This window comes from Leptonotus elevatus, chromosome 9, assembly GCF_054856555.1.
Source record: "Leptonotus elevatus isolate MCC_2025b chromosome 9, RoL_Lele_1.0, whole genome shotgun sequence".
NCBI classification, from domain to species: Eukaryota; Metazoa; Chordata; class Actinopteri; order Syngnathiformes; family Syngnathidae; genus Leptonotus; species Leptonotus elevatus.
Genome location: NC_141247.1, coordinates 25,274,113 through 25,298,615, shown reverse-complemented (window position 1 = coordinate 25,298,615; position 24,503 = coordinate 25,274,113). Strand labels below are relative to the sequence as shown.

The following is a 24,503-nucleotide window of genomic DNA, read 5'->3' as shown; positions in this document are numbered from 1 at the left end:
GTTTGTTTTGTTTCTCTGATGAGTGAAAAATTAAGACTTGATTGATGTACATTTAAGTTTCGATTCAAGACTTCCAGTACATTCGCCCGATCGTCATTCTTAGCGTAAATACACATTTGTGTGGAAAAAATTGGCACCATTTTCAGATTTTTAAATCGATCATTTTCTAGGAGTTTTCCAGTTTTGCAATGAAATATCAAGTGTTGCTTCAGTGTTAACATAAAAGACCCTAAATTAAAAAAAAAAGCTTTTTCCTGAAACCATCATTTAAATAATAATAATAATAATTTTCATCATTTCACAACAATTGGAGATGCCAGCATTTTGCTGTAGAAAACCCCAGAGATGGCTCCTATTCTCAAAACAATGATCACTACTTTACATTTTTGCCAAGACATTTTTTTTTCTTTCCCCCGAGTTTGAAACAGAGGCTTCATTAAAGTAACACGAGGGCGCTAAGACCCCGCGCGGCCTGGACATGAGGCGCTACCGAAGCTTCCTGATTTCACGCTCGGGCGCACGCTGCGCGTAAGCGCGTGCACGGACTCCGGAGCGTCATTTCATCGGCAAAGCTCTTCGTGGCGCAGCAGCAAGTACGGACTGACGGACGGACGGACGGACGGAGCCGCACTTGACCCTGCCGGGTTGCCTTCCTGCCCGGGAGCTTCCACGAGCACCCGGACTGACACCAGGCCGCCAACTCGCCACATGCATGAAAGCAAAAGGTCCGACATGGATGACAACACGGGCGGCACGCATTCATAAAACAGGTAATATTAAATGACACCGTTGTTTTTAAATATACTTTCTTTTTTTTAGGGCGAACGTAAAATATAAACATAAATAAATGGAAGTCGCGCTTTCATCAAATGGTGCGTTCACTAAACATTGATAAATACAAATCGAAAGATAGATAGAAACAACCAGCAAAGTAAAAATAAAAGTAAAATAAGTTTTGAGAAGATTTTTTTTTTTCAAATAGTTGCCCCTTTATTGATTGAAAGTTAGGCGTTTTAAAAGTTAAAAAAAATAAGAATCCTGTATAAAATGATTTACAGTATGTTGAGTGTACATTAATTCCACGTGCGCGAGTGGAATGTATTTTACTGGCAGCAGATGTGCAAAAAGATTGGATCTTTTTTATTCCCATTGTTTTATTGTTTTAGTTTTTTTACATCGAACAGTGAGCGGAAGAAGAAGAAGGAAGCCCTTCAAGCAAAACTTCACTTGTTTTCTTCTCTTTTTTTTGTCTTCTTTTTCAACATAAAAGAAGGAATTTTGTGTCCTATGTTTGCTGAGGGTTGATTTGGACTGGATCACTTTGGGGGGGGGAGTTGTGTGCCCCCCCCCCCCCTCCCTCGTTATGCATTCACAGCTTAACTTGCACACTTTTAGGAGGTCACGGCAGGCCTTTTTAATTTTTTTTTTTTAATTTTTACAAGTGTAAACCTGACAAGTCACAGATGGTTGTGCGCGTGTCCGTTGGCCACGCCCTCTGCATTTGGTTGTAAGTCATGTTTTCTTTTTTTTTTTTCGTTTTTTTTGCCACCTTGTCTCAACCTGTCCGCTTTCACTTTGCCCCGCCTCGGCTCTTCTTCCGCCTCGGGCCTCGTGTCCTCCTGTTAATCCATCACGATGCCACGGGTCCGATTTTGAACCGGCTGGCGGCAAGAAGTAACCAAAGTGTTCCTGTTTTTTTGGACGACAAGAAGCAGTGAACGCATCGGGCATTCTTTTTGTGTGTGTTTTTTTTTTTTTTTTTGCGGTTACTTGACTTCCTCTTTTGTTTCTTTGGAATGCAAACACGCGCCCATAAAAGTGCTCCTTTGCATATTTGCCCTGAAATCCCGTTTGGCGGCGATCATCTCGAGCACACGAACAACAAGTGCCTCATTGTTCCCTCCAGGAGTTTTTCCACTTTGGGAATTTGGTGGGCAAAGTTTTGTGGGTTGAGTTGGTTAGCTGGCGTGTGGATTATTAGTTGGTGCGTTGGGTAAATCGGTACAATAGGTGGGTGGGCCGGAGGGCTTGGGGGTTTCGAACCCTATAAAGTAACCCTAACTCGGTAGGTAACCTAAACCCAAACGCTCAAAAGGAAGGGTTCGGTTTTGCAATGAGGTGGTTTTGTAAGTCGCTCACCCTGCACTCTTAAAAACGGTTGGGTCAAAAATAACCCATATTGGGTTAAAAAGGGGCCGACTCAAATGCTCGGGTTAATCATTTAAACTCCAAAAGTTGGCCCAAACGAATAACCCACAAAACAACCCATTTTGAGGGGGATCGAGACAATGTTTTGGATTATTTGTCGACTGTGTAAAAACCAGAAGATTGGTCGAATGAAGAACCCACGAACCAACTTTTTTTCTTTCTTTTTTTTTTTTAGACTAACTTTTTGAGGTATACGTGTACATTTAAAAGTTGAATCAAAAGAATAACCCCAAACCCATTTTTAACCCCAACAATCATTAGGTCGGTAACTAAACCTTTGAGAGGATAGGTTTCATTTTTGAATCCTAACCGGTAGGTGGTAGTTAGGTCGTAATTTAACCCTAATCCTAAACCTCGGTAAGTAACCTAGCTCGAACCTTTGAGAGGAAGGATTCCGTTTTCTAACCATAACCTCTTACCCTAAAGAGGTAGTTAGGTAACCAAACACTCAACAGGAAGGGTTTGATTTTCTAACCCCGAGCTAACCCTAACTTGGTTACGTAGGCATATGCTGTGGGTAGGTAGGTAGTTAACGCTAACCGACGCTAATGTGCTAGCGCGCGTGTTGTTGTTGTTCCAGCGACACCATGAGTGATCGTGGCAGCCCCCCCCTCGCCGTTCTTCTTCTCTTGCTGCCTTTCCTGCTCCCCTCGTCCTGCCCGGCGCCTCCCGACCGCCCCCCCGAGCACCGCCCGGTCCCCACCCTGGTCCCCCATCGCCCCACCCCACTGATGCGGTCCCGCTTCAGCGCCCGGCCTCACCTGGACCTGACCACGCGCTGCAACTCCAGCTGCTTCCACCGCGCGGGGGGACGAGGCCGGCGGGCCGCCGCCGCCGACCTGGCCTTCGAGACCCTCTACTGGGACGGCTCTCGCACGCTGACCGCCGTGGACGTGGCGGAGGAGGACGGCGGCCCGGCGGACTCGGCCCCCGGCCGCGGGACGGGTCGCCGGCGGGCGAAGCGGCAGATCTACGGCGCCGACGGCCGCTTCAACATCCAGGGCGACAACTTCCTGCTGGACTACCCGTTCTCGGCGGCCGTGCGCGTCTCCACCGGCTGCACCGGCGTCCTGGTGTCGCGCTGGCACGTGCTGACCGCCGCCCACTGCATCCACGACGGCAAGGATTACGTCAAGGGGGCGCGCAAGCTCCGCGTGGGCTTCCTCATCCCGCCGTCCGCCAACGCCAGCGCCAGCGCGGCCCGAGCCTCGTCCGGGAAGAAGCCCGTGGTGCGCTGGGTGCGGGTGAGGCGCACCCGGGTCCCCAAGGGCTGGATCCAGGGCCCTCAGGAGCTCAGCATGGACTTCGACTACGCCCTTCTGGAGCTGCGCTGGCCCCACCGCCGGCCCTTCATGCGGCTGGCGGTGGCGCCGGCGCCGGACGGCCTGGCGGGCCGCCGCATCCACTTCTCGGGCTTCGACAGCGACCGACCCGGCCAGCTGGTCTACCGCTTTTGCCCGGTGGAGGAGTCGTCCAGCGATCTGATCTACCAGCACTGCGACGCCCGGCCGGGGGCGAGCGGCTCGGGCGTGTACGGCCGCGTGTGGGACGACTCGTTGGAACGCTGGGAGAGGAAAGTCATCGGGATCTTTTCGGGCCACCAGTGGCTGGAGGTGGACGGCGAGAACCGCGACTACAACGTGGCCGTGCGCATCACGCCGCTCAAGTTTGCGCAGATTTGCTACTGGCTGCACGGAAATGGTCCGGACTGTTCGCAGGACTGACGCCTTCCGGCCCGGAAAAAGGGGGGGGGGGGGCTCGCTTGTCAAACAACAGCCGTCGGTCGCGGGGGGGGGGGTTCACGCGCACCCGGTCGTTGCGGCTTCGCCGACATTTGAGAGACTCCACGCGTGACCAGAAGAAATCAGCAAGCGCGTCCTCGTTGCTCATATGAAGTCATTGTCGGCTTTTTACATCAGGGAGGGGGGACAAAACACGAGACAATCGCTCAGGACAATCCTGGAGAGACATTTGACAACCGGGCCCGATTTTGTGTATGCGTGCAATCCGCTTGATTGGCGACCTCTCTCCGTTTCGTATCGCAATCGCAGTCTCTCACTCGGACAAACTCTGTGCCGACTTTTCCTCTGGTAAATATTGGACAGATTTTAAATCTACCATAGCAGGCCCCGCCCTCACGGTTTCCCGAGCAAATCAGGGAGGGAAAAAACAGCCCCCGCCACCAGACTGCCTAATCTAATCTCTTCGATATGCCGTCATTTGGTTTTCGCTGACGATGATTGCAAGGAAAAGATTTTTGGTTCAATCGTGTCTGATTATCTCCTCCCCCCCCTTTAATTGGTTATTGTTCCACTTTGCATTGATTATACAGAAAACAATTTGCATAAATATTGTTTACAATCGTTGATCGTCGGCCTTGAAAAAAAATACTCCCCACACCACCAAATAATCGCTCGGGGTAATCTTTTAGAGAAATCCCATAATCGAGTCTGTGCTGACTTTGAATGCAAAGTCGGATTAGGATCACATTTGAACACATTTCCTGTACGCCACCATTAATTTGCTATTGTTCCGTTTCACGTCGCAATCATGGAATCCGTGACTCGGCACGCACGCACGCACGCACACACACACAAAAGAGTTAGCAATCGTAAATATTGAACATGGTTTAACATTTACAAGATCAGCCCTGACCATTTTTGAGGAGGAAAAAAAAAACACACCAGGACAAACCCCCCCCCCCCCATTGACAGCTTTACAAGGTGAGAATTTAACACACTCTTCTTGTGCAAGTCTCTTTCTCATTTGCATAGTTGACAGGAAACAGCAAAAAGGTTTTAATCAACATCGAGGATCGGCTCGATTCTTCATCTGAAAAGGAAAACGTTAACGGCTTGACAGACAGAATGTTAATTTTATTTTTGGACAAATGCTTGATATATTTTAATAAAGAGATTTCTATACGACAGCGTGGGAGTGGTCATTTGAGCAAGGTTTAAAAGCGGGGCTGCGGCGCCCCCATGTGGTCAAGTAGTTGCGTCAGCATTAATAAAGATGACTTGTATTTTTTTCCCCTCTGCGATTTTTCAACAAATCAAAAAAGAATTCCTACTCGAGAATGTTCTCATTATTCTTCCTAATCGGTTTCAAGTTCTATTCTTGTAATTTGGGCTAAAGACTATTTTTCCCACCAAAATCTCTTGACATAAATGCAATAGTTGAATATTTGGTTGACTATTTTCCATGACTTCTAAGTCCGAATTCAATCTGTTGGTAGAAAAATATAAAATACCAGATGCTTTTAAATTTCGTATTTATTTACCATTTGTAACGACCACTCACGGCCTGTTCTTGATATTTCTTTCTGGGTTCGGTCACGTGACGTTCACAAGCGGTGATGTCATTTTCCGTCAAAATGGCTGCCACCGGAGATGAATTAAGAACTGGTGGATTTTTCTGCTTCTTTCATATTCCACAAACGCGACGTTATTCAAATTAGCATGTTTTGACGAGTGAGGTCACATAGAACGTTTTTGACTCGACTTCCACTTTAAAACATGCCATCCCATAATGACAGTAAGAAAACTCTAAATTAAGAATCAGTTCTGAGAAAAAAAATTGTAGTTACTGTGCACAAATTTAAATAAACAGTTGCTAATATATTTAGTGTTGCTTCTCTGGTGAACAAACTCAATTAGCTTCATTATTACAGAACAAGAATTTGAATAAAATTCTGCTTTTTGATCTAAACTTGACATCAGGCAATTTGGTGCGTAGGAAAAAAAGTAAAGAGTCAGTAGTTTAGTGCTTTTTTTTTTTTATTTGTATTTTTTTTTTTTATTAGAGATAGGAGACGTTACAAAACATACACCATTCAATATTCAGTCTCAAATGTGACCACCGGTGTTTCATTTACACGTCACGCTCCATCACGACCTTCACAACGCCAACATTTTGTCTTTCCCAATGAGGAGATCCCGGTTTGAAAAAAAAAAAAAAACGGTAAGAGGAATGCGAACTACATCAAATGCCATCGTCGGAATAGGAAATGAAAAAAAAAAACAAAAAAAAAACAACCACTCAAGTTTTGGAATTTTGCATGTTCAAAATGGAAAAAAATAAAATATATATATTAAACTGTTCCCCAAGATAATGTTTGATACATCTTGTGCAATCCAGAAAGTGAATTAGTTGACACTAAAACTGATTAACTAGTTACAAAACTTAACTACAAGTTTGGCAAAAAGAAAAAAGAAAAGCATTTGAAATCAAAAAGCAGAGTCGTTTGAAAACTAACATTTGTTGTGTCCCATCTCAAATGGAACAACCCCCCCCACCCCCCAAATCTTCATCTTCATCATCATCCTTCACTCAATTGATTCTTTACATTTTCACTTTGTGTGTGTTTGTTCATATTCTTTAACTGGAATGACAGCCTGGATTTTGGAATTATCACCTTCTCATGTAGTTACTGTGACGGGCCCCCCCCCTCCCTTGCCCACCCCCAAGAAAGTCCCACAAACTGCTGGTTCTGATTCTTTACTTTTTTTTTCCTGCCCTTCTCCAAAGCACACTGGAACGAACAGCTAAACCCGACAGATGCGTCTGAAAGGCCTCCACTGAAGCCAGAAAAGAGGGAAAAGGGGCTCGGGGGGGGGGGGGAAGGGAAAGGGGGCGGGGGTCAATATTTATATAGGGCAACCCTCCAGGCTGACTACTGTGCCGCCGCCCAGCTTTTCCGCCAAGTTGTGCCGGTCTTTCAGGTCCTCCAAACCGTTCACCTGCCACTCGTGCTTGATGCCTGACGGCGGGGAAACGGCAAGACGTCAACGAGGGCACGCGTGTGCCCAAAATGCTAACAAATTAACTCAACAGTTCAAAGAGAATTGAAAATGGGCAAAGACGAAATGTTTGGGGAAACTGCGAGTCATTTACTTTCAATGTTTGAAGGCAACATTTTTGTAATCTCACATCGGGGACGGCAACACGCAACATTTTCACTTCCCCAGTCGGACTTCGTCGTCTTGGTTGTAACAAAATAACCCGATTAAATTCACGTTTCATCTCATTTGGTCTCAATTCGTCAAATTGGCAACATGTTTGTGATTATGATCTCTTTTGGCCACTTTTTCAGGGCGGCTCTTTGACATTTTGATACCAACCGCTTTGAATTCTTGCTTTGGAGGCGGACTCAAAAATCAAAATGATTTGAGCGCTGGCAGGAATTCACACCAAAATGGCTGCTACTATCCAAAATGGCTGACTTGCTGTGTCATTTCACGCATGTCTTGACTTTTTATTTTTTATTTCATGTGTCCTGTCTCGTTAGGTATGACCCACCTCATTTTGATCCAAATCGCTAAAACTGCACAGTGTGCGCCATCTTGTCAAATTAAATCATATATTCACATCTGAAAATTTCAATTTTATAAAAATGTGCTCTTAATTGCAAAAATACTTGTTCTGTCTTTCAAAATGATGAAATATTCTTATGATCTTTTGAGGCAAATCACGTTTAACGTTTACTATGAGGCTTTGAAGAGGCAATTTAAAAAAAAAGGCAGGCTTTTGCCCTCTTTACAGCGTTCCCTCGCTATAACGCGGTTCACTTTTCGCAGCCTTGTAGTTTCATTTTTTTTTTTGTGCACTTCTGCATGCATTTTTTTTTTTTTTTTTTTACAGTAATATACCCATTTGATCAAATTTATGAAGATGTTAACGTTGAGAAACAAGCGAAATGTGAGAAAATGTAAATGCCTCGATGACAAAAGTGTTTCAAACGGTGGCGAGGGTCTTTATAGCCTTAAAACATTGATAAGAAATGTAAAACAAAGCAGATTTATTGCGGCTGTTTTCGGAACCTAACCCCAGCAAAAACGTCAGTGAACAGTGTCGAGCCTCCCCGAGTAGAAAGAAACGGGTTTGTGATCGGGCGCAGTCCCACGTGGGTCCGTCGCGTAAGACGACACGACGTCAGTGGCAACAGGAAGTGAAGGCGACGCGGGTGACGCGGCCCCGCCCGTACGTCACCCGATAAGACAAAGTGAAAGAAAACACTCGGGTGCCTGCTCGGGTTCTCGTAGCATCTGACTCAACGTTTCCAACGTTTGCATCACAACCTTGACTCGAGAAAAAAAAAACTGGTGGCGCGCCAAACAAAAATGTCCTAAAAGCAAATGAGCGTAAGACGACTTTTAGTTCTTTAGTCACAAATCTTCCCTCTCAAAAAACAAACATTCCCACAGCGGCCCATATTGTCCTCGTTGCGGCAATCCGATTCTTGCTCGACCATCCCCCGCTATGGGTTCGGCCTTGAAGAAAAGTGAGGCGGCCCAAACCGGTGTATGTGGGCGGAGCCTCAAAAACCCGATACAGGGCCGCAGTCTTCCGTCACAGTGCATTCAATGTGCGGCTCCAATTCCAGTCGGGGTGAGCCGGGCCAAGATCGTCGCATGGAAGGGAGGAGCTAAGCTTAGCTTTGTTGTTAGCGCAATGCAAAGCGTCTTCTCCGCGTGTGGATTAAGTCAAGTCATCTTTATTTAGGAAGCGCTTTCGAACAGCCGTAGCCGTCAAAGCGCTGGCAAATTTATTTTTAGGACCGATGAAGGTTGCGCATTATTTTGCAAAATCAAATGGGAAGGCTAATGTACGACGGGTTTAAAAATACACAATTCAAGTGTTTTAGGATCAGTTCGATTTATAATTTAGGCAATCATGAAACTGATTGGCGAGCGTCCATTTTTCTTCTTCTCCCACTCGTGGCATTGGATCAGTCCATTAAGGGTAACAGTTTATATTGAAGAGAAAAACTAATCTCGTCTCAATGTTTAAAAAGGTGGACCTTCTGCCATCTAGTGGAAGGGAAGTGAATTGTTGTGGTCACTGAACGTTGCTGGCTGAGATGTGAACAAACAATTTGGAGCAAAAAGCTCATTTTGAGACGTTGGATAATTTATGTGGCCATCTTTCATGGCAAACTTCTTTCACGCGCTTGAAAATTCTGCCCCCCCCTCGTTTCCACAGTAACGCGCACATTTCAAATACTGACCTTCGAACTTCCTCTTGATGGCATCTTTTGAGCTGGCGTAAATCATCTTGCTCTTCAGGGGGGCGCCATCAGGAGCCCTGCCATCACAAAATACTCACTCAAAATCCAAACAGTGCCTTTAAAGCTCAAAATTGCAAACGGGACAGTTTCTTTTCTTTTCTTCCAGCCGTCACAATCAATGATTTCAATGAAATGAAACAAAAAAAATGGGTGGAGCTTTATTTAGACAAAAGTAGTGCTTTGTGACCATCTTGATACAATGTTGAAGTGAGTTGGATCAATTCGCCAAAACTACTCAATTGGCATCATATCAGCTTGGAATAGACCGATAATCGGCGTCCATAATGGGCATATTGACGATATCGTATCTGCCTTTAAAAAAAATTTTTTAAAATCAGATGAACAATAAAAGCTCAAGCTAAAACCATTTATTAAAATTTTCTGTTGACTTTATAAGAGATGCTGCTGGGAACGTTTGTTTTTTTGGTCAACAATAAAAAAGAAAAAAGAGATGAAAGTTTAAGATTTCAGGTGTTTAAAATTTTTTGTATGTTTAATATAAATTTAAAAAAAAACTACATTTTGAAAAGTCTGGAAAATTGTTCAACAAACATGCTTTAAGACATTACACCAGAGTAAATATTGGCATTTGTATTTAAAAAAAAATATATATTTTTTCACACCAATATCCCCCCCCCCCTAAACCAAAAACGTTTAATGACGTATAGTAAAATCCAAATGAATGCCACCAAAAACGTTAATTGCCGTTTATGATGGGTTTTTTTCCCCTCAACAGGCAGGGTAACATCTGTGCAGGGCTGCCTTGTCATTGGGGTTGTAAAATCCCAAAACACCCACTAATAATGGCCAGCAGATGGCAGCATTGTAGCTCTTTTCAATAGTCTCCCAGTAATATGGACTTTACAATGAAACATCATAAAAATGATGAAATACAACTTTTTTTCAAGGACGACGTGAATGACCAAACCTTTTACACATTAAATCTAATTCACAGCGCGTCACTAAATAAAAAATATTAGGGTCAAAGTCACTGCAGAAAATTTATCTTTTCACAAAAAGCTTCTTTTTTCCTTACCTTTTCCATTTTCGCTCAATGTCACTCAAATGACCTATTTTCAAATAGTGATGACTAAAGAACGCAATAAAATAAAAACATACTTTTTTTTCTAATGAAAGAATGGAACGCGATCGTTCCCTGTCTGGGTTGGTTTTTGGATAACGTGACAGTAAAATAATTAAAATACACACAAAACGTGGCCTTTAAAACCCTATTTCCTTATAAATTTATGGGGGAAAAAATTCAAATACGCGATTGATATTTTAAAAAATCGATATCAGGCTCGAGAAGGAGAAAACGTTTACCCAGCCCTGTTGGCAATTATTTTTGACTCGGCCATTCACTGATACATGCGCTCGTGTGGGCTCCAGGCGAGAAAAGTCCTCACCAGAAGATGAAGACCAGGTCCTCCTTCTTGGTCTCTTTGGTCTCGTATGTGGCGTCGTAGAGGGCGTAGCGGCAGTCGTTGGTCGGCAGCATCTTGACGAAGTGCTGGTAGGGGTCGTCCACGGTGGTGCCCAGGTCGCCCTGCAGGATCTCCTTGCCGTCGTCCAGCACGATGTTCTTCAGGTCCTTGCTTATGCAGAACAGGATGGCCTTCTTCCTCTTTCGCTTCTCGTCCTCGTTGGCTTGGGCCTTGCGCACCTTCATGTCGTTGAAGACCGCGATCACTTCGTCTGTGACTTTCACACCGGAGGCCTGCGGAATGGGGGGGGGGGGGGGGGGGGAGACACCACGCCACGTTAATTATGTCCACAACAAGCGAATGCATCGGATTACCGTCACATTCAAATGCTAAATTAGTCTAGCGCTCCCTACAAATGGGATATATATATATATATTTTTTTGTACGTAGCGCTTTAGAAAGTTTTTAATAATTGGTTGAAGAATCAATTCTTTCTCTGAATAAGAAAACCACAAATTCTGACTTCAATTGGACTCGTACTGGGCCCAGTCCTAACAGAAACGCAACCCCACATTCAAAACGGCCACCAAAGCCCCACAGAAATGTGACATGAAAAGCATCTCGGCCTAAAGTCACACTTAACATGCAAATAAAAACCTTCAACATAAATTTGCTCCTTTGAACGTTCCTGGAATTTAGTAGCCCTTCTCTGAACTGGTCTGAATGATGTCGACATAGCAAAAGTCAATAATCGTCACCTAAAAAAGATATACCAAGTAAGGCTTGTGACAAAGAGGGCAACAGGAAGAAAGCCATGCTAATTGCTCAGCTATCAAAACGCCATGCGGGTAAAACTATGGAAAAGAGATCTTATAAACTAGTGGCCCGGTTACAGTACAAGGAGGGCGGGGCTTAGTGTTCATTGCTCGGCTATTATATCCTTGCCATGTGCTTGTCGTCATTTGCCATTTTGGTATACATCACTTCCATGACACTTGTGACATGTAAAAGTCCAAAATCGTTTAGGTATTAGGAATATACATCATTTTCCTAATCTGTTAACTAATCTGCAATTTACATTATTAGGACTTCGTACAGATGCAACGTTACCATTAGGGAAGTGAATGTAGTGCGCGTCGTGGAATCCAAAATGAAAGCGACATTTAACTCGCTTTCTCATTCACACTCAATTTTTGAGCAGTATATGTCAAGCTTGTTTTGTTGTTGCTGATGCATGACGATTGCTCCTTCATACATTTGCGTTGTTTGGCTTCCGGTTTTTTCTGCTCAAAAACAAAAACAAAATTAATTCGGAGGTCCTGCTGTACTTTCGGACGGCGAATGTACGGGCCAAGGGAAATAATGACGTTTTAATGGTTGGTGCCGTGAAAGCAAACAATCGCCACAGTGTTCCTTCCTCCCACGCCCCACAAGAAAGTGCGAATCGAGAGCCCGAGGGCCGCATGTGACTCTCTGCTGAGGTGTGGCCGTGGGACAGGACGGCCGGGAAGAAACGACTCAGGCTCGACGTCACAACTCTTTCCACAGGGAGTCGCGTACAGAAAAATACAAGCAACAAGCGAGCCAACTTCAACTTGGGTTCAGGACACGTGCTGAAAGCGGCACAATAAGCCGTCGGTCACCATATTGCCGGACAAACAACACAACTGCATCAATTGTTCAACTAAATGTCACAGTGTCAAAAAAAATAATAATAATAAAATAAAGCCATATGCTTGCTAAAAATTGTTTTTTCTTTGTATGTGAATATTCTCAGTCATCCGGGTCATAGTTAAGCCAAATGCAGGAAAAAAAAGAGAAGAAGCCAACATTCCTCTATGCCAGCAGTTGCCATTATTTTGCAGTGAACACCGGGACGACCTGCGGTGAATCATCGAGCCAAAAATGTCTTCATCCACAATTGAGTGATTAAATGTAGGGCTGCTTGATTATGAATATTAAATCACGATTAATTTGGCAATAATTGAAATCACAATTAGGACAAAAAAACAAGTAAATGCTTAAACACGTAAAAAAATATTAAGACAAATACATTTATTTGAAACACTATAAAAAAAAACTCAAAATGAGTATTATTATTATTCCTTTATACGTTTATGCAAATTTTGTAATTGTGGAGCGTAATCATTGAAATGGAATTTTGATGACTTGCACAGCCCCAAATAAAAGGACACTTTAAGTATCAAACGTATATTAGCGGTATCGTTAAGCTATCGTGAGTACTCATGAGTGAATACTAACCTGCACGGGATCAGTCTGGGAAAAAAAAAAAAGTGGTATTGAACATCCCTCGTCAATCAGCAATGATTGATTCATTTGATTTGTAGTTCTTGTTTTCAGAAAATTTTAATGAAAGGAATTATGCTACTAGCAACGTTTAAATTGCCATGTTTTTGGTAACGTTTGTAGTATCAATATTAGTGTGATAGCAAGACGTTTGCGTGCTTCTCGTAACATTCAACCAAATAGTCCACAATTTTGACCCATTTTTTTCCTTCTCCGCTGAAAAATGTGGAAGGACAAGCAATAACCGTGTTAAAGGTGAAGCGCATTTAGACAACGACGCCACCATTGCCTGAGCATGCGGGCGAGGTTCGGGAAGGAGGCTATGCTAACCATGCTAAGCTAAGGCGCGCCACGCAGAGGACAGGCGGCCCACAATGGCGCTTCTGTCTGGCCCGCTGACGAGTCACATCTGCTCGGCACTCACGCCGCTGCGTCTGCTGACTTTGCTTAAGCCAATTCGTGGCAGGGGAAAAACAGTCTCATGAGGAGGACGCCACAAAACGCGCGCGCGCACACACACACACACCAGCCCCAGTCTGCATGTGTCAATGGGGGGGGGGGGGAGGCGGGAGAGCTAATGGACAACAAAGAAAAGAAAGAAAAAAAGAATACAGCACGAAAGACCAACTGAATCAAGAGTGGAGAAGCACAAGCATGACAAACATGTTTGCCGAGGGTGGAAAAGGAAGTGGAAATCTTCGGTCTCAAATGGCGTAATTATTAACCAGGAAGGAAGCCGAACATTCAAAAAAAGCCTGATAAGAATTGGCCATTTGTCACTTGACCCATTTCCCCATCTTGGGATGCGAGGGTACTAGTTCAGACAACGTCATCATCATCACTTCACATTGGGTTCCTTCAAGAGGAAGGGCAATATCAGCAGGTGGCACTATTGCGCCGTTAAGATGATTTGCCCACAGAAGAACAACAAACCAGGAAGGATGTCACACACACACACACTGAAGTGTTCATATGCTGATGATGTGTGCTTTTAAGGGGCGTGGCCAAGTGAGCAACATCAGGAGCTCTGACTTTACCGGCCAGTCAGTTCAGTGTTAGCTCGGGCTCGTTAGCTTCATAATCCTGCCATGAGTTTTCATTTTCTATTTGGCTGGTTGTCCTGCTCAGGAAACAAAATGCAGCGCATTGCAAGTGGCCGCCATATTCGCATCTCAATTCAAAAATTATTATTATTTTTAGAGCAAGCTTAAACAAAAACTAAAAAACTAAAATGATAAAATGACTGACAAGAATAATTTTTTTTTTCATTGGTTGATTTTCATATCAAACTGAAATCGCTCATTTTCATGACTACCTTAACATCATCTATTCGTTGTTGTTTTTTGTGTGTGTTACAACCGCAACCAAATGGCACCACAAAGCGAGTGCAGCTAATTCCAAACTCTAATCTAATCGGCGTCCTGGAGAAGCTTGGCGATGAGGGCAAGGTCCAAGTGACAAGTTCACATTTACAACCCGCGACACTGAACGGGACACAAAATGGCAGTTGACCGGGAACGCCCTCGCACGAGTCCACCGGCTCCTTTCATTAGGCAACATCCACAGAATGCAGCAAAACAATCACTAAAGTTATGAACAACAGTTTAATTCATTCACTGGACGCGTTAACTGTACTATTATTCATCATTGTCAGCAATATCACGCTTCCCATCTTGCACCAAGTGCACAAATATGAGACACAATTTATCCAGTCAGGAAAATTAAACGGTCCTACATCCTACTGGTGCACTGGATTATGAATGAAAACTAAAATGATGCAAATAAATGCTCAAGCTTTATGGAAAGCTGTTAGAGCATTTTTTCAATGTCACACTTTAGTAAGTACTAGTATCCTCCTACTTTGTCACACTAGCAGGACAACTACATGTCACCAGTGAGGCAAAACTGTACACTAGTTGACATCTGGACACAACTACTACTACGCAGAAAGTGCTAGTTTTGACTAGTACAACTTGGTAGTAATGGTAGCTAGCACACGGTTGTCTCAATAGTAATGAGGGCTGGGCGATTTTGCCTTAAAATAAAATCTCCAATTTTTTTTAAACAAAAAATTTGATTTACGTTCCCCTCCCCCCCTGATTTTATTATTATTTTTTTTTTTACATAAGCCAAGAACTTTAAAAGTTTTTAAAAGTCCCACCACCACCAAACAGTCGCACCTTTCATACACCAGTGTGAGTAGCACTGGCGGCAATGTGTGTCAAGTGCCTTGCCCAAGGACACAACGACATGCCTTGGGAAGAGCGGAGATCGAACTGCCCAACGTCTGGTTACTGAACGACCGTCTCTCCAACCTGAGCCACGGCCGCCACATGTAACAATTGAGAAGTACAGTGGGCTAATTTTATTTTTTTGCCATACGTGCAGAAATGAGAAGAGAAAAAGTCGGCCTTAAGTGGCACTATGCAGGGGGGGGGGGGGGGTGAAATACTTTGAAAGTATTTGCTTTTGAACACAATGGGCATGTGTGTGTGTATAATAAAACTTTTAAATTTAACTTGGTCAGTGTCAATTTAAAAAAAGAAAATACTTGCTAAAATGTATTTTTCTTTATTTTGTGTAGATTGTCAATCATCCATATCAGCAAAGGTTAAATCGAGGCTTCTGTTGAGCAATTTGTTTCTCTTGCTTTCCAAAATGACAAAAAAAAAAAGACTAGCAATTATGCTATTAGGCTGCTGAATTGAATCCAAAGCTCACAATTCGACAGCCCCAGTTTTATTTAGCAACAGTCAGGCGACAGAAAATGAAAAAAAAAATAATAATTGTATACAATTTGCTTAACGCAATGATACTAGTGAGGATTAATATCAAAGATTGTCAATAAATTGTCCAACGGTTTGCCATATTGTCGTTGTCACCTCAAATGGCGTGACGTGCACGAAGGGCGGTGCAGACTGTGCAGCAAAAAAAAAGAAAAAAAAGAAAGGAAGATGCGCAATGAGGATCCGGACGCGACAGCCTTTTAGCTTCCGCCGCTAAAACCGGCTTATATAACGCTTCATAATTCGCTTCAATGTTCACCACGACAAAGTGAATATGCAGCGAAACTAATCTCCAAATTGATGTTTAGGAGACGATTAAATGGTGACGATTGGTTCACATTAGCTACAACCAGGATGCTCTTTGCACCAAATTCAGGGTGGGGCCGTGAATGCAGCACATGTGACGAGTGGACGCGAGCTTCCTATACAAAAAAGGAACGACGCTCCATTTACGAACATTTGCCGTGTGGTACAAACAAACAGTTCGGATCGTTTTCAATCCAATTTCTGGCCGGCCTCGATATCACTTCGCTAATTGCCTTGGTGGGGTTGTGGCTACTGTGTGGAGTCGAATTAGCGTCAAATAACGGACAAAGAAAGAAAGGGGGAAAAAAAAAAAATCACAGCTCGCGCAGCCGTAATGGTGTCACGGCGTTAGCTTAGCATGCTAACAATACCGTTAGCTTTGTTAGCCGCAGGCGCCTCGCTCGCTCTGCACCTGCCAGCCCGACGCGAAACATCGTCGTGCCTTGCGGCCAAACAAAAGAGGCAGCACAGCCATGACAAGCGGGATGGCTCGTCTTGATCCGAACATTTGCGAAGCAGTGAGGCCAAGATAGCTTTGTTAAAAAAAGAAAAGAAAAAAAAAGAGAGAGCCTTTTATGTGGGGCGAAATGGCGCCAGCCGTGTCAGGCCGTGGACGTTTTAAAAAGGCCCCCAAATCCTAACATTTGATTCTCACGCTGACCACCAAGCAATTTTGGATGATTAACACAACTTAAAAAAAACTCAAATTTGGAAGAAGGGCTCACGATCAAGCTAGCTTCCGTGGCTCTCTATGGGGCTCGATGCTAAAACTACAGCTTTTATCTTTTTGGGGGGCTAAAATGAGTGACGCATTGAATTAAACCTCAGTATGGTTTCGTTTAATTTTTAACCCAGCATATAAAAGACGTCAAAATGGTGTATAAAGCGCCGTTAAACTTACCATTGTTGTAGCTCTGAGTTGGTCAGCGTCTGGCCAGAAATTGAATGAAGCTCTGATGAAGGCGCTGATGATGATGATGAAGACTTGCTCGCTCGCTCTGGTTACGGCGTGAGCGCGCAGACGTGCGCGAGCCTGAAAGCGTGAGCGACGTGCACGAGCGCGACCTCTCCAACAGCGTCCAGCTGTAAAAAAATTCCATTTATTATTTGTAACGGGAAATTGTTACATTTTATCTAGAAAACTGATTTATAGCGTGGGGATGTGGATTTAGCGTGGGTGAATTAAATATGTAAACAAATACTCGTTTTATTTTTTTTATGATTTACAGCATGGTGGCTGTCAAACAAAATGGCGTATTGGTAGTTTTAATACTATATGCATATAACTTAACAAAAATACACAATATTGAGCAAGCTAGGTGTTTTGTGTGGCCTGTGTGTACATTAACTATAGCCTAAGGACGAAAGTAGTTCTAAAGTGTATGGAGGTTATCTTATTTTTTTTTAGCTACAAAAATACAAAATAATGAGTCACATCATAATGGGGGCTGTTAATTTGTTTATTTGTTTGATTGGCAGTGATGGCAGCTGTCAGACAAAATGGAATTATCTTATTTTCTTTCTTTCTTTTAAATAAACTCACAAAAATACCAAATACAGCAAAATGTTGGAATTTATCTTGCTAATTTGTTGTCCTCAGAACCGAACAAGCTGCCCGGAGCAAGATGGCTGCCATTCCGTGATGATGATGATGATGATTTTTTTTATTGTAACAGGTCAGGCGCTATGTTTGAACCTCGCTAAATGCCTGAAGGATGTTTGAACATGAAGGGGAGGTGTTCATTTGGCCATGAAGCAGCCCCTTTCTCTTTTTTTCTTTTTCTCTCCCCCTCACTCGCTCGCTCGCTCGCTCTGGCCTCTCGCGTCTCCTTCCTCTCTGCCGGTTTTCGTTGAACTCACTTCCTTATTTGGAAGTGAACGTTTGGTCTGTGCACGCGCTTCGCTCCCGGCGCGCGGAAGGGGCGTGGCCTCACGACGCTTATCGCCTTATAAGGAAACAAGGAACGCCAAAATATCGCCATGATAGACATTTGTGAAACACACACACTCACACGAGAAAAGAGAGGCCAGTGAGCAGACGACAGTGGAGTTTTTTTTTTAAATTTATATAAAAGCGGAAGACCGCGCTGGTAATGACGCAACGATTCTTTACTGCGTTTCAAGTGACACAACTGAACGCCACCGTTGACAAAACGCTGCTGTCAACATGATCAAAAGCTCTCAATAAAGCCTGTCAAGACATCACTGATAAATGCACGATTGTCATTTTGTTGTTTAAAAAAAAAAAAGCCCATAAGAACGCAATGGCTCTTTGTTTTCTTTGTGGGTCATAAGTGCGTGAAAACCACGCCCTCATCATGCCATGCGTATTTCATATAGCCGGCATATATTGTCCACTTTTCAGCGTGATTGCATCCACTGTGGGCTTTATGACATGAAAGCAGATGTAATGAACCTTGAAGTGAACAACTTTGAATTTTGTTTAATTTTGTCATGTCCAAATGTAGCTCTTTTAATATTTCAAATGATCCCTAATGTGGTCACATTGAGCTAATTGAAACCCCAAAAAACGACATTTTTAATGGACAAAAAGTTTGGATAAAATTTGTGTCATTCTTGACTCACCGTGTAATTTTTAATGTATTCTACTAGATTATATCATAATTTAATGTAATAGTTTAGTTTACAAAATGTAATGACTCAGTGAACACCAACAGAGCAACTGGTCGGAATCATTTTCATTTTAAAAATAAAGTGTCGGTATGAAGTATTTTATTTAAAATACTGTTCTGACTTCCTGGTTGTATTTTAGCTGCATTATATTGTCCATAGGCGGGAATGTGATTGGCTGCTTGTCTATATGTGCCTTGTGATTGGCCGGCAACCAGTTCAGGGTGATCCCAGCTGGACTCGATTTTGCTTGTCCATTGTTTAGCAAAACTGAAATGAAAAAAAATGGCATAAGATGAAATAAATCGACAGTGGACAAGTTGAATTTGAATGATCCAATTGTTTATTCATTTGCTTCGTCACCAAAGTGCAAATCTACGCTACGTCCATCTCTGCAGCAATCACACACTTCGATCATCATCCTTCTTCACTTTCCCAACATTGTTCGTCATGTTGCTGCCATTTTGAATACGTTGCATTTAAAAAATATCTTGTTGCCACAACAGTATTATAAGTAAAGCATACAGTATTCATCATAAAGCAACAGAGGAGCTCATTCAAAGAGGCTAGAAAAAGCGAAGCTAACTCTTTGGCTACATTGTGAAGTTGGCGATCTTTGTCGATCAATGGAAGCTTTGGAGCTGTAAACATTGCAGAAAGCACTTCCTATAAATAACGTTATCTAAAAATAATCGACTTTTCTGTATCAAAATCTGTTTTGTGTAAAATGAAGGGAATGCTGAGAAGAGAATTTGGAATGCATGATTTTTTCTTTTTTTATCACAGTGAACCGCCACGTTTGCAGGTTGACGTTCCAAAATACACCAATTTGCTTTCTTTTTGGCTCCTTGGTGTTGAGGAAGTATGCTGAAGGGAGTTGATGAGTTTTATTTGGACAAAAGTTGTGTTTTTCCTCCATTTTGAGACAGCAGAACTATGTTAGACTGAGCTGAAGAATTTAAAATTGTGTTTTGTCAACATCTTGGTACAAAGGAACTGAGTTGAGTGGTTTCAATTTGAAAAGTAGTGCTTTGGTGCAACCATGGAATCTTGGGGTCAAGGAACAATGTTGAAGTGAGTTGAGGAACTTCATTGAGGAAGGAATTATGTTGACGTGCATTGAGGTTTAGACAAACATAGTGCTTCGCTACCATTTTGGTGGCAAGGAACGCTACGCTGATTTTTTATCAAGACGAGAAAAAAAAGTGCTTTGCCGCCAGGCTTTTACCAAGGAATTGAGTTAAGGTGAGTTGAGGAGTTCCAATGATACTAAATAGTGATTGATGTCAAGGAGCTTTGTTCAAGTGAGTTGAGGAGGGCTGTTTAGACAAAAAGTAGTGTTTTACTGCCACCCTGTGACGTCTATAATGGGGAATTTTAAACATTTTCTTTAAGGCGGGCATCAATTACCGGCATAGTTTGTCAATTAGCGGGATGTCGCTGGCTGTGGAATGTTGTCTCATTTGGTGCTGCTTAGCACGACGCCGTAACAATTGACTTCTTCTTGCTACTTTAAACACAGTGAACGACTGAACATGAAACGGAATGTTACATCTCCATCAACAAATGGAATTAGAAACTAAAATGGAATGCTCTCAAGGCACAATGTAAAAAAAAATTTTAAAAAAATGGAGTCGCTAAAATATGCTTGTAAAAGCTCCAAAAGCAAGTTTTCGTATCGAACAAAATTGAGCCAAAAGAATCCTGTAAATGTGTTTTTGTAAATGCGGCAGGATCAACAAAACGTGCGATGCTTTCAAAACAGGCAGATTTTGCGTCCGACAGATGCTGCCTTTTTGGAACCTTGTGCATTTTTTTTTCTGTGCTGGAGGGGGGGGGGGGGGGGGGCAATGATAAGGCTTTCGTGCTGAATGCGGGTCTTTGCTGTGCGCGGCTTTGCTTGGCGCCGAGATGATCAAAGTCCTCGTCGGCCGCTCCTCTAACGGGATTTCTTGACGCTATCGAGGCTCTGCCCTCTCGACTTGTTCAGCACCACCGTGGCCTGACCACACACACACACACACACACACGCACACGCACACACAAGACAACAGTTCAAATGACACGTTTTTGCGTGAAGACTTTCTCAACTCAAGGCCAACCTTTTCTTTGCAATATGTTGTACGTGCCCCCAATCGGGTCGACATGGTATTCGGATGAATGGACTACGAATGAAACAGATGAATCCGTCTGTTTCCATCCATATCAGGGGACTTACATTTATGTCCTGCATCGCCCTCTGCTGTTGATTGAAATTGACGTTAAAGTGCCCTCGGGCTCGCATCACAGCTCGCCCTTTTTTCTGGGTTTGGTCTTGTGATGTTCGACATGTGAGTTCCGAGGGTACTTTGACATCGAGTTCCGTCAAACAGCAGAAGGCCAAAATGGCAGCTCCATAAAATGGAGGAAATTTATATATATATTAGGGGTGTCAGGCGATTAACATTTTTAATTGTAATTAATCGCATGACTTCAATAGTTCGCTCCCGATTGATCGCAAATTGTATCTGTTCTAAATGTACAATAAAATATTTTCTTCAAGTTTTTATACTCTTGTTAATATAAAAGTGGAAACATTTTTAAACTAATAGAAATATGTCTGCATCTTTTCAGTAATTTCATAATAACTCATAAAATAGAGTTAAAATTAAAAGTACTGTACTGTAAAAAAGGAATGTGATATTGATTTGTGTTGGTCATTTTTCTGCTACTAGATGGCATAATTGCCTTTGTAAGACATTGGTGACAGCTCGGTGCATTTTTCTTTTCATATTAAGAACTATCAAATTGATATCATGAAGTAACTTGTAAAATTCTGCACATTTTTCAAATTGTAAAATACAAATTGACCCCAGTCTCCTCAAATGTATGCATTATGATGAAATGCATTATTGCTAAATTTGGATGTGGACGTGTCTGCTGCGTTGTGACAGGAATTGGCCCAGTACAGACTTTCCAAGTAAGGGGCGGTCATTAATCACGCGTTAAAAAAAAACGAGTGGCGTTAAAGGAACTTGAAATTAACGCACTCATTTTGACACCCCTAATAAAATCAATGCTGACTGATTTCAGTCCGATTCTACTCGGACTGGCTTTTTTCACCACGTCACACGTTTGAACCTGGATTTGGCGCTCGCTTGTCATGCCTCGTGGCCTTTCAACGTTTGCATGCGGCTCTGTGACTAAAATCCAAAACAGTGAGCTGAAAGCAAACACGTCACATCAGTCGCACAGCTGAACTCCGATTAAACCCGGTTGAGGTCAGGTGGATGTTTTTGCTCTTTTCTCCCCTTTAAATGTCATCTGATGAAATCCTGCAAGCAAGTTTGGTTGCACCTCCAACAGCCTTCATTCACAGTGGAGAGGAAGGAATCATTGGATATTTTTTTTTTTGGGTTCCATTCATACACTAAAGATTTGGGAGACGGCGCTCAAGCCCAAATAACCGAGGGCCCGATACTCGGCATATGAGAGCACTGTTTATTTGTGATAACGGCCCGAAATGACCGAATATAGACTGCGCAAACGCGGCGGCTTACGACGAAAAGAGCATCAAAGACTCGTTCGCTCTCTTGTGACTGAGCAATTGGACGCGACCTGAGAACAACCTTTGGCTACAAAGCGCAATTCAGCGCCGACATTAAACGGAACGCCTCAAGATCGAGTTCCGCCACCCACCGGAGATTTTTCGCTTAAACACAAATTTTGTGTACAATGAGATAAATAAGTTCCAAGAACATGAGAGCAGTATTTTAAGGCTTAAATTATTTATTTAAAAAAAAAAAAAAGGACATTTCTTATTCCATTATTATTATGTATTTTCTACAGATTTGATAAAAAAAAAGTGTGTATAATTTTAAACATGATTACCGTGTGTGAGAAGCTATTTTTAGGCTTACATATATATTTGAAAGTTTTTAAAAATGAATTCCAAGAACATTATTTTCTATACATACAACGTATTATTCAATTGGATTGCAATAGGCTATGTTTAAAAAGTATTTGCATTTTTTAGCCCGCCGAGTTTGAAGAGCAGCTGTTGTGAGCAGTTTTTTTTTTTTTCTACTGTCACGAAAAAGGCGAGACGCTTTTTGATCCAAGGTAGCAGCGCTTCTCTTGCACACTTTTTGGGGAAAATGTCAAAAGCACGTTGAACTTTCTATGTGATTATCTCATGTGGGAGTTCTTTGCATTTTAGAGGTCTGTTTTAATAAGTTAAATGTGTTTAAAGCATGTGGGCTTAAACTTTTTTTTTTTATTCTGTATGGTCTCTACAGTAGATTTCAGATTTTCATCTATAGCAGCCCCCCCACCCCCCCCCCCCACCCCTAAAATCATTAAGTGACAGCACGATGACCTGAAAACGGACTTTCTTCTCCGTTTTTCTCACCAGACAAACAAACATCATCTGACCTGCTCCAGCACGGTGCCCGCCGCCTGGTCGATGGCTCCGCCCACGTCCCGGTAGCGGCCCGAGTAGCGGACGAAGGCCCACGCCAGCATGGACATCATGACCAGGCCCAGGACGCAGTCGCACACCAGGGCCACGGTGGCCAGGCCCACGAAGAGCAGAACGCCCGACAGCACGTACAGGAAGCACACCAGCACAAACAGCACGGCCGGAGTTCGGAAGGCGCTGAACAGATTCTTCGACTGTTTTGGGGGGAAAAAGAAGGAGAAAAAAAAAACAGCTCACATTTAGACAGACCTTAAAGCAACAATTCTTCAACTTTAAAATAAAGGGAAAACATTTCACATTCAGACTCTATTCTGAACAGATTATTGGGTTTAAAAATAAATATATATATATAGACAGAAATAAATACAGAGAATTTGTTTTCTTGGCAGACTTTGAACTAGCAATGTCTAACAATAACAATCCAAAAATAATCAAATCAAAGAATACAAATAATATATATTTGTTCAAGGCGTGTCAAAATTAGGCTGTTCATTTTAAGTACATATATATATATATATTTTTTTTTAATATTTATATATATATATATATATATATATATATATATATTTTTTTTTTATATATATATATATATATATTTTTTTTTTTATATATTTATATATATATATATATATATATATATATTTTTTTTATATATATTTATATATATATATATATATATATATATATATAAGTATTGTTTGATGCGACTAAAATATGACTTTTTAAATGACAAAAAATAATAATAATAGCAATAAAATTGTTCTTCCAAATTTTACTTCCCGGCATGCACTCACTGCCTACCATGAGGCACTCGAAAGCAGCCATGCTCCGGTTGGTTCTTTCTTTCTTTTTTTAAAAATCTGACCTTCTTTCTGTCTGTGACAAGCGCATACTCACAGATGACAATGAGGCGCTCTAAAGCCAGTGCAAGCAGATAATCCGAAGGCAAGATTTGCATTTTGGGGCTAAATTCACGCTGTATCCGATGAATTGCTATTTGCTGGTCTAACGGGGCGCAAACGAGGTGGCTGACCTCGTTGTGCTTGCTGAACGACTCCCACATCTCCTCCAGCTCCGCCTCCAGTTGCGCTTGGTAGCGGTCGCAAAACTCCTGGCCGCCCATCTTCTTGGTGGACGTGAAGGCGTAGAGAGCCTCCTTGAAGTAGAACCGGTGCTTCTCCTCCAGGGACTCGGGAGACACGTAGGGCAGGTCGCCGCCGCACATCTGGCACACGAAGGGAGGATTTTGAAGGCAGGAGATGAGCACATTTCATTCCTTTTTTTGGGGGTCTGCCATATATTGTGATATTAAA

At 42.6% G+C, this 24,503-nt stretch overlaps 3 protein-coding genes across 3 annotated transcripts in view; 1 reads left to right on the top strand and 2 right to left on the bottom strand.

Moving 5' to 3' along the window:
• Window positions 1-371: 371 nt before the first annotated feature.
• prss23 (serine protease 23) lies at window positions 372-3,948 on the top strand. Its single transcript, XM_086084907.1, has 2 exons — window positions 372-770; window positions 2,789-3,948. Exon 2 carries the CDS (start codon window positions 2,796-2,798, stop codon window positions 3,930-3,932), a length of 1,137 nt encoding a protein of 378 aa, XP_085941033.1. The 5' UTR covers window positions 372-770; window positions 2,789-2,795; the 3' UTR covers window positions 3,933-3,948.
• Window positions 3,949-5,969: 2,021 nt separating this feature from the next.
• Window positions 5,970-17,166, bottom strand: cfl1 (cofilin 1). The gene is made up of 4 exons (XM_086084372.1): window positions 17,002-17,166; window positions 10,684-10,994; window positions 9,218-9,294; window positions 5,970-6,970 (listed from the first exon to the last, which is right to left on the bottom strand). The coding sequence occupies exons 1-4, from the start codon at window positions 17,002-17,004 to the stop codon at window positions 6,858-6,860; spliced, it is 504 nt and encodes a 167-aa protein (XP_085940498.1). The 5' UTR covers window positions 17,005-17,166; the 3' UTR covers window positions 5,970-6,857.
• A 1,885-nt stretch (window positions 17,167-19,051) lies between these two features.
• LOC147168941 (atlastin-3-like) overlaps window positions 19,052-24,503 on the bottom strand; it is a 14,583-nt gene continuing 9,131 nt past the window's right edge. The window contains exons 12-14 of the mRNA XM_086084371.1: window positions 24,224-24,415; window positions 23,145-23,384; window positions 19,052-20,733 (exon numbers count right to left, since the gene is read on the bottom strand). Of these exons, the coding sequence (XP_085940497.1) occupies window positions 20,671-20,733; window positions 23,145-23,384; window positions 24,224-24,415 (495 nt within the window). The 3' untranslated portion in view covers window positions 19,052-20,670. The remainder of the gene's footprint in view (window positions 20,734-23,144; window positions 23,385-24,223; window positions 24,416-24,503) is intronic.

What these genes read in the sequence shown, in the direction of transcription:
- prss23 (XM_086084907.1), top strand. Translation starts at nt 2,796, where the DNA reads ATGAGTGATCGTGGCAGCCCCCCCCTCGCCGTTCTTCTTCTCTTGCTG.
- cfl1 (XM_086084372.1), bottom strand. An exon ending in GACCTGGTCTTCATCTTCTG is followed by an intron (nt 9,295 to 10,683) that starts GTGAGGACTTTT and finishes TTGTGATGGCAG; the next exon opens with GGCTCCTGATGGCGCCCCCC. An exon ending in CATCAAGAGGAAGTTCGAAG is followed by an intron (nt 6,971 to 9,217) that starts GTCAGTATTTGA and finishes CCCCGCCGTCAG; the next exon opens with GCATCAAGCACGAGTGGCAG.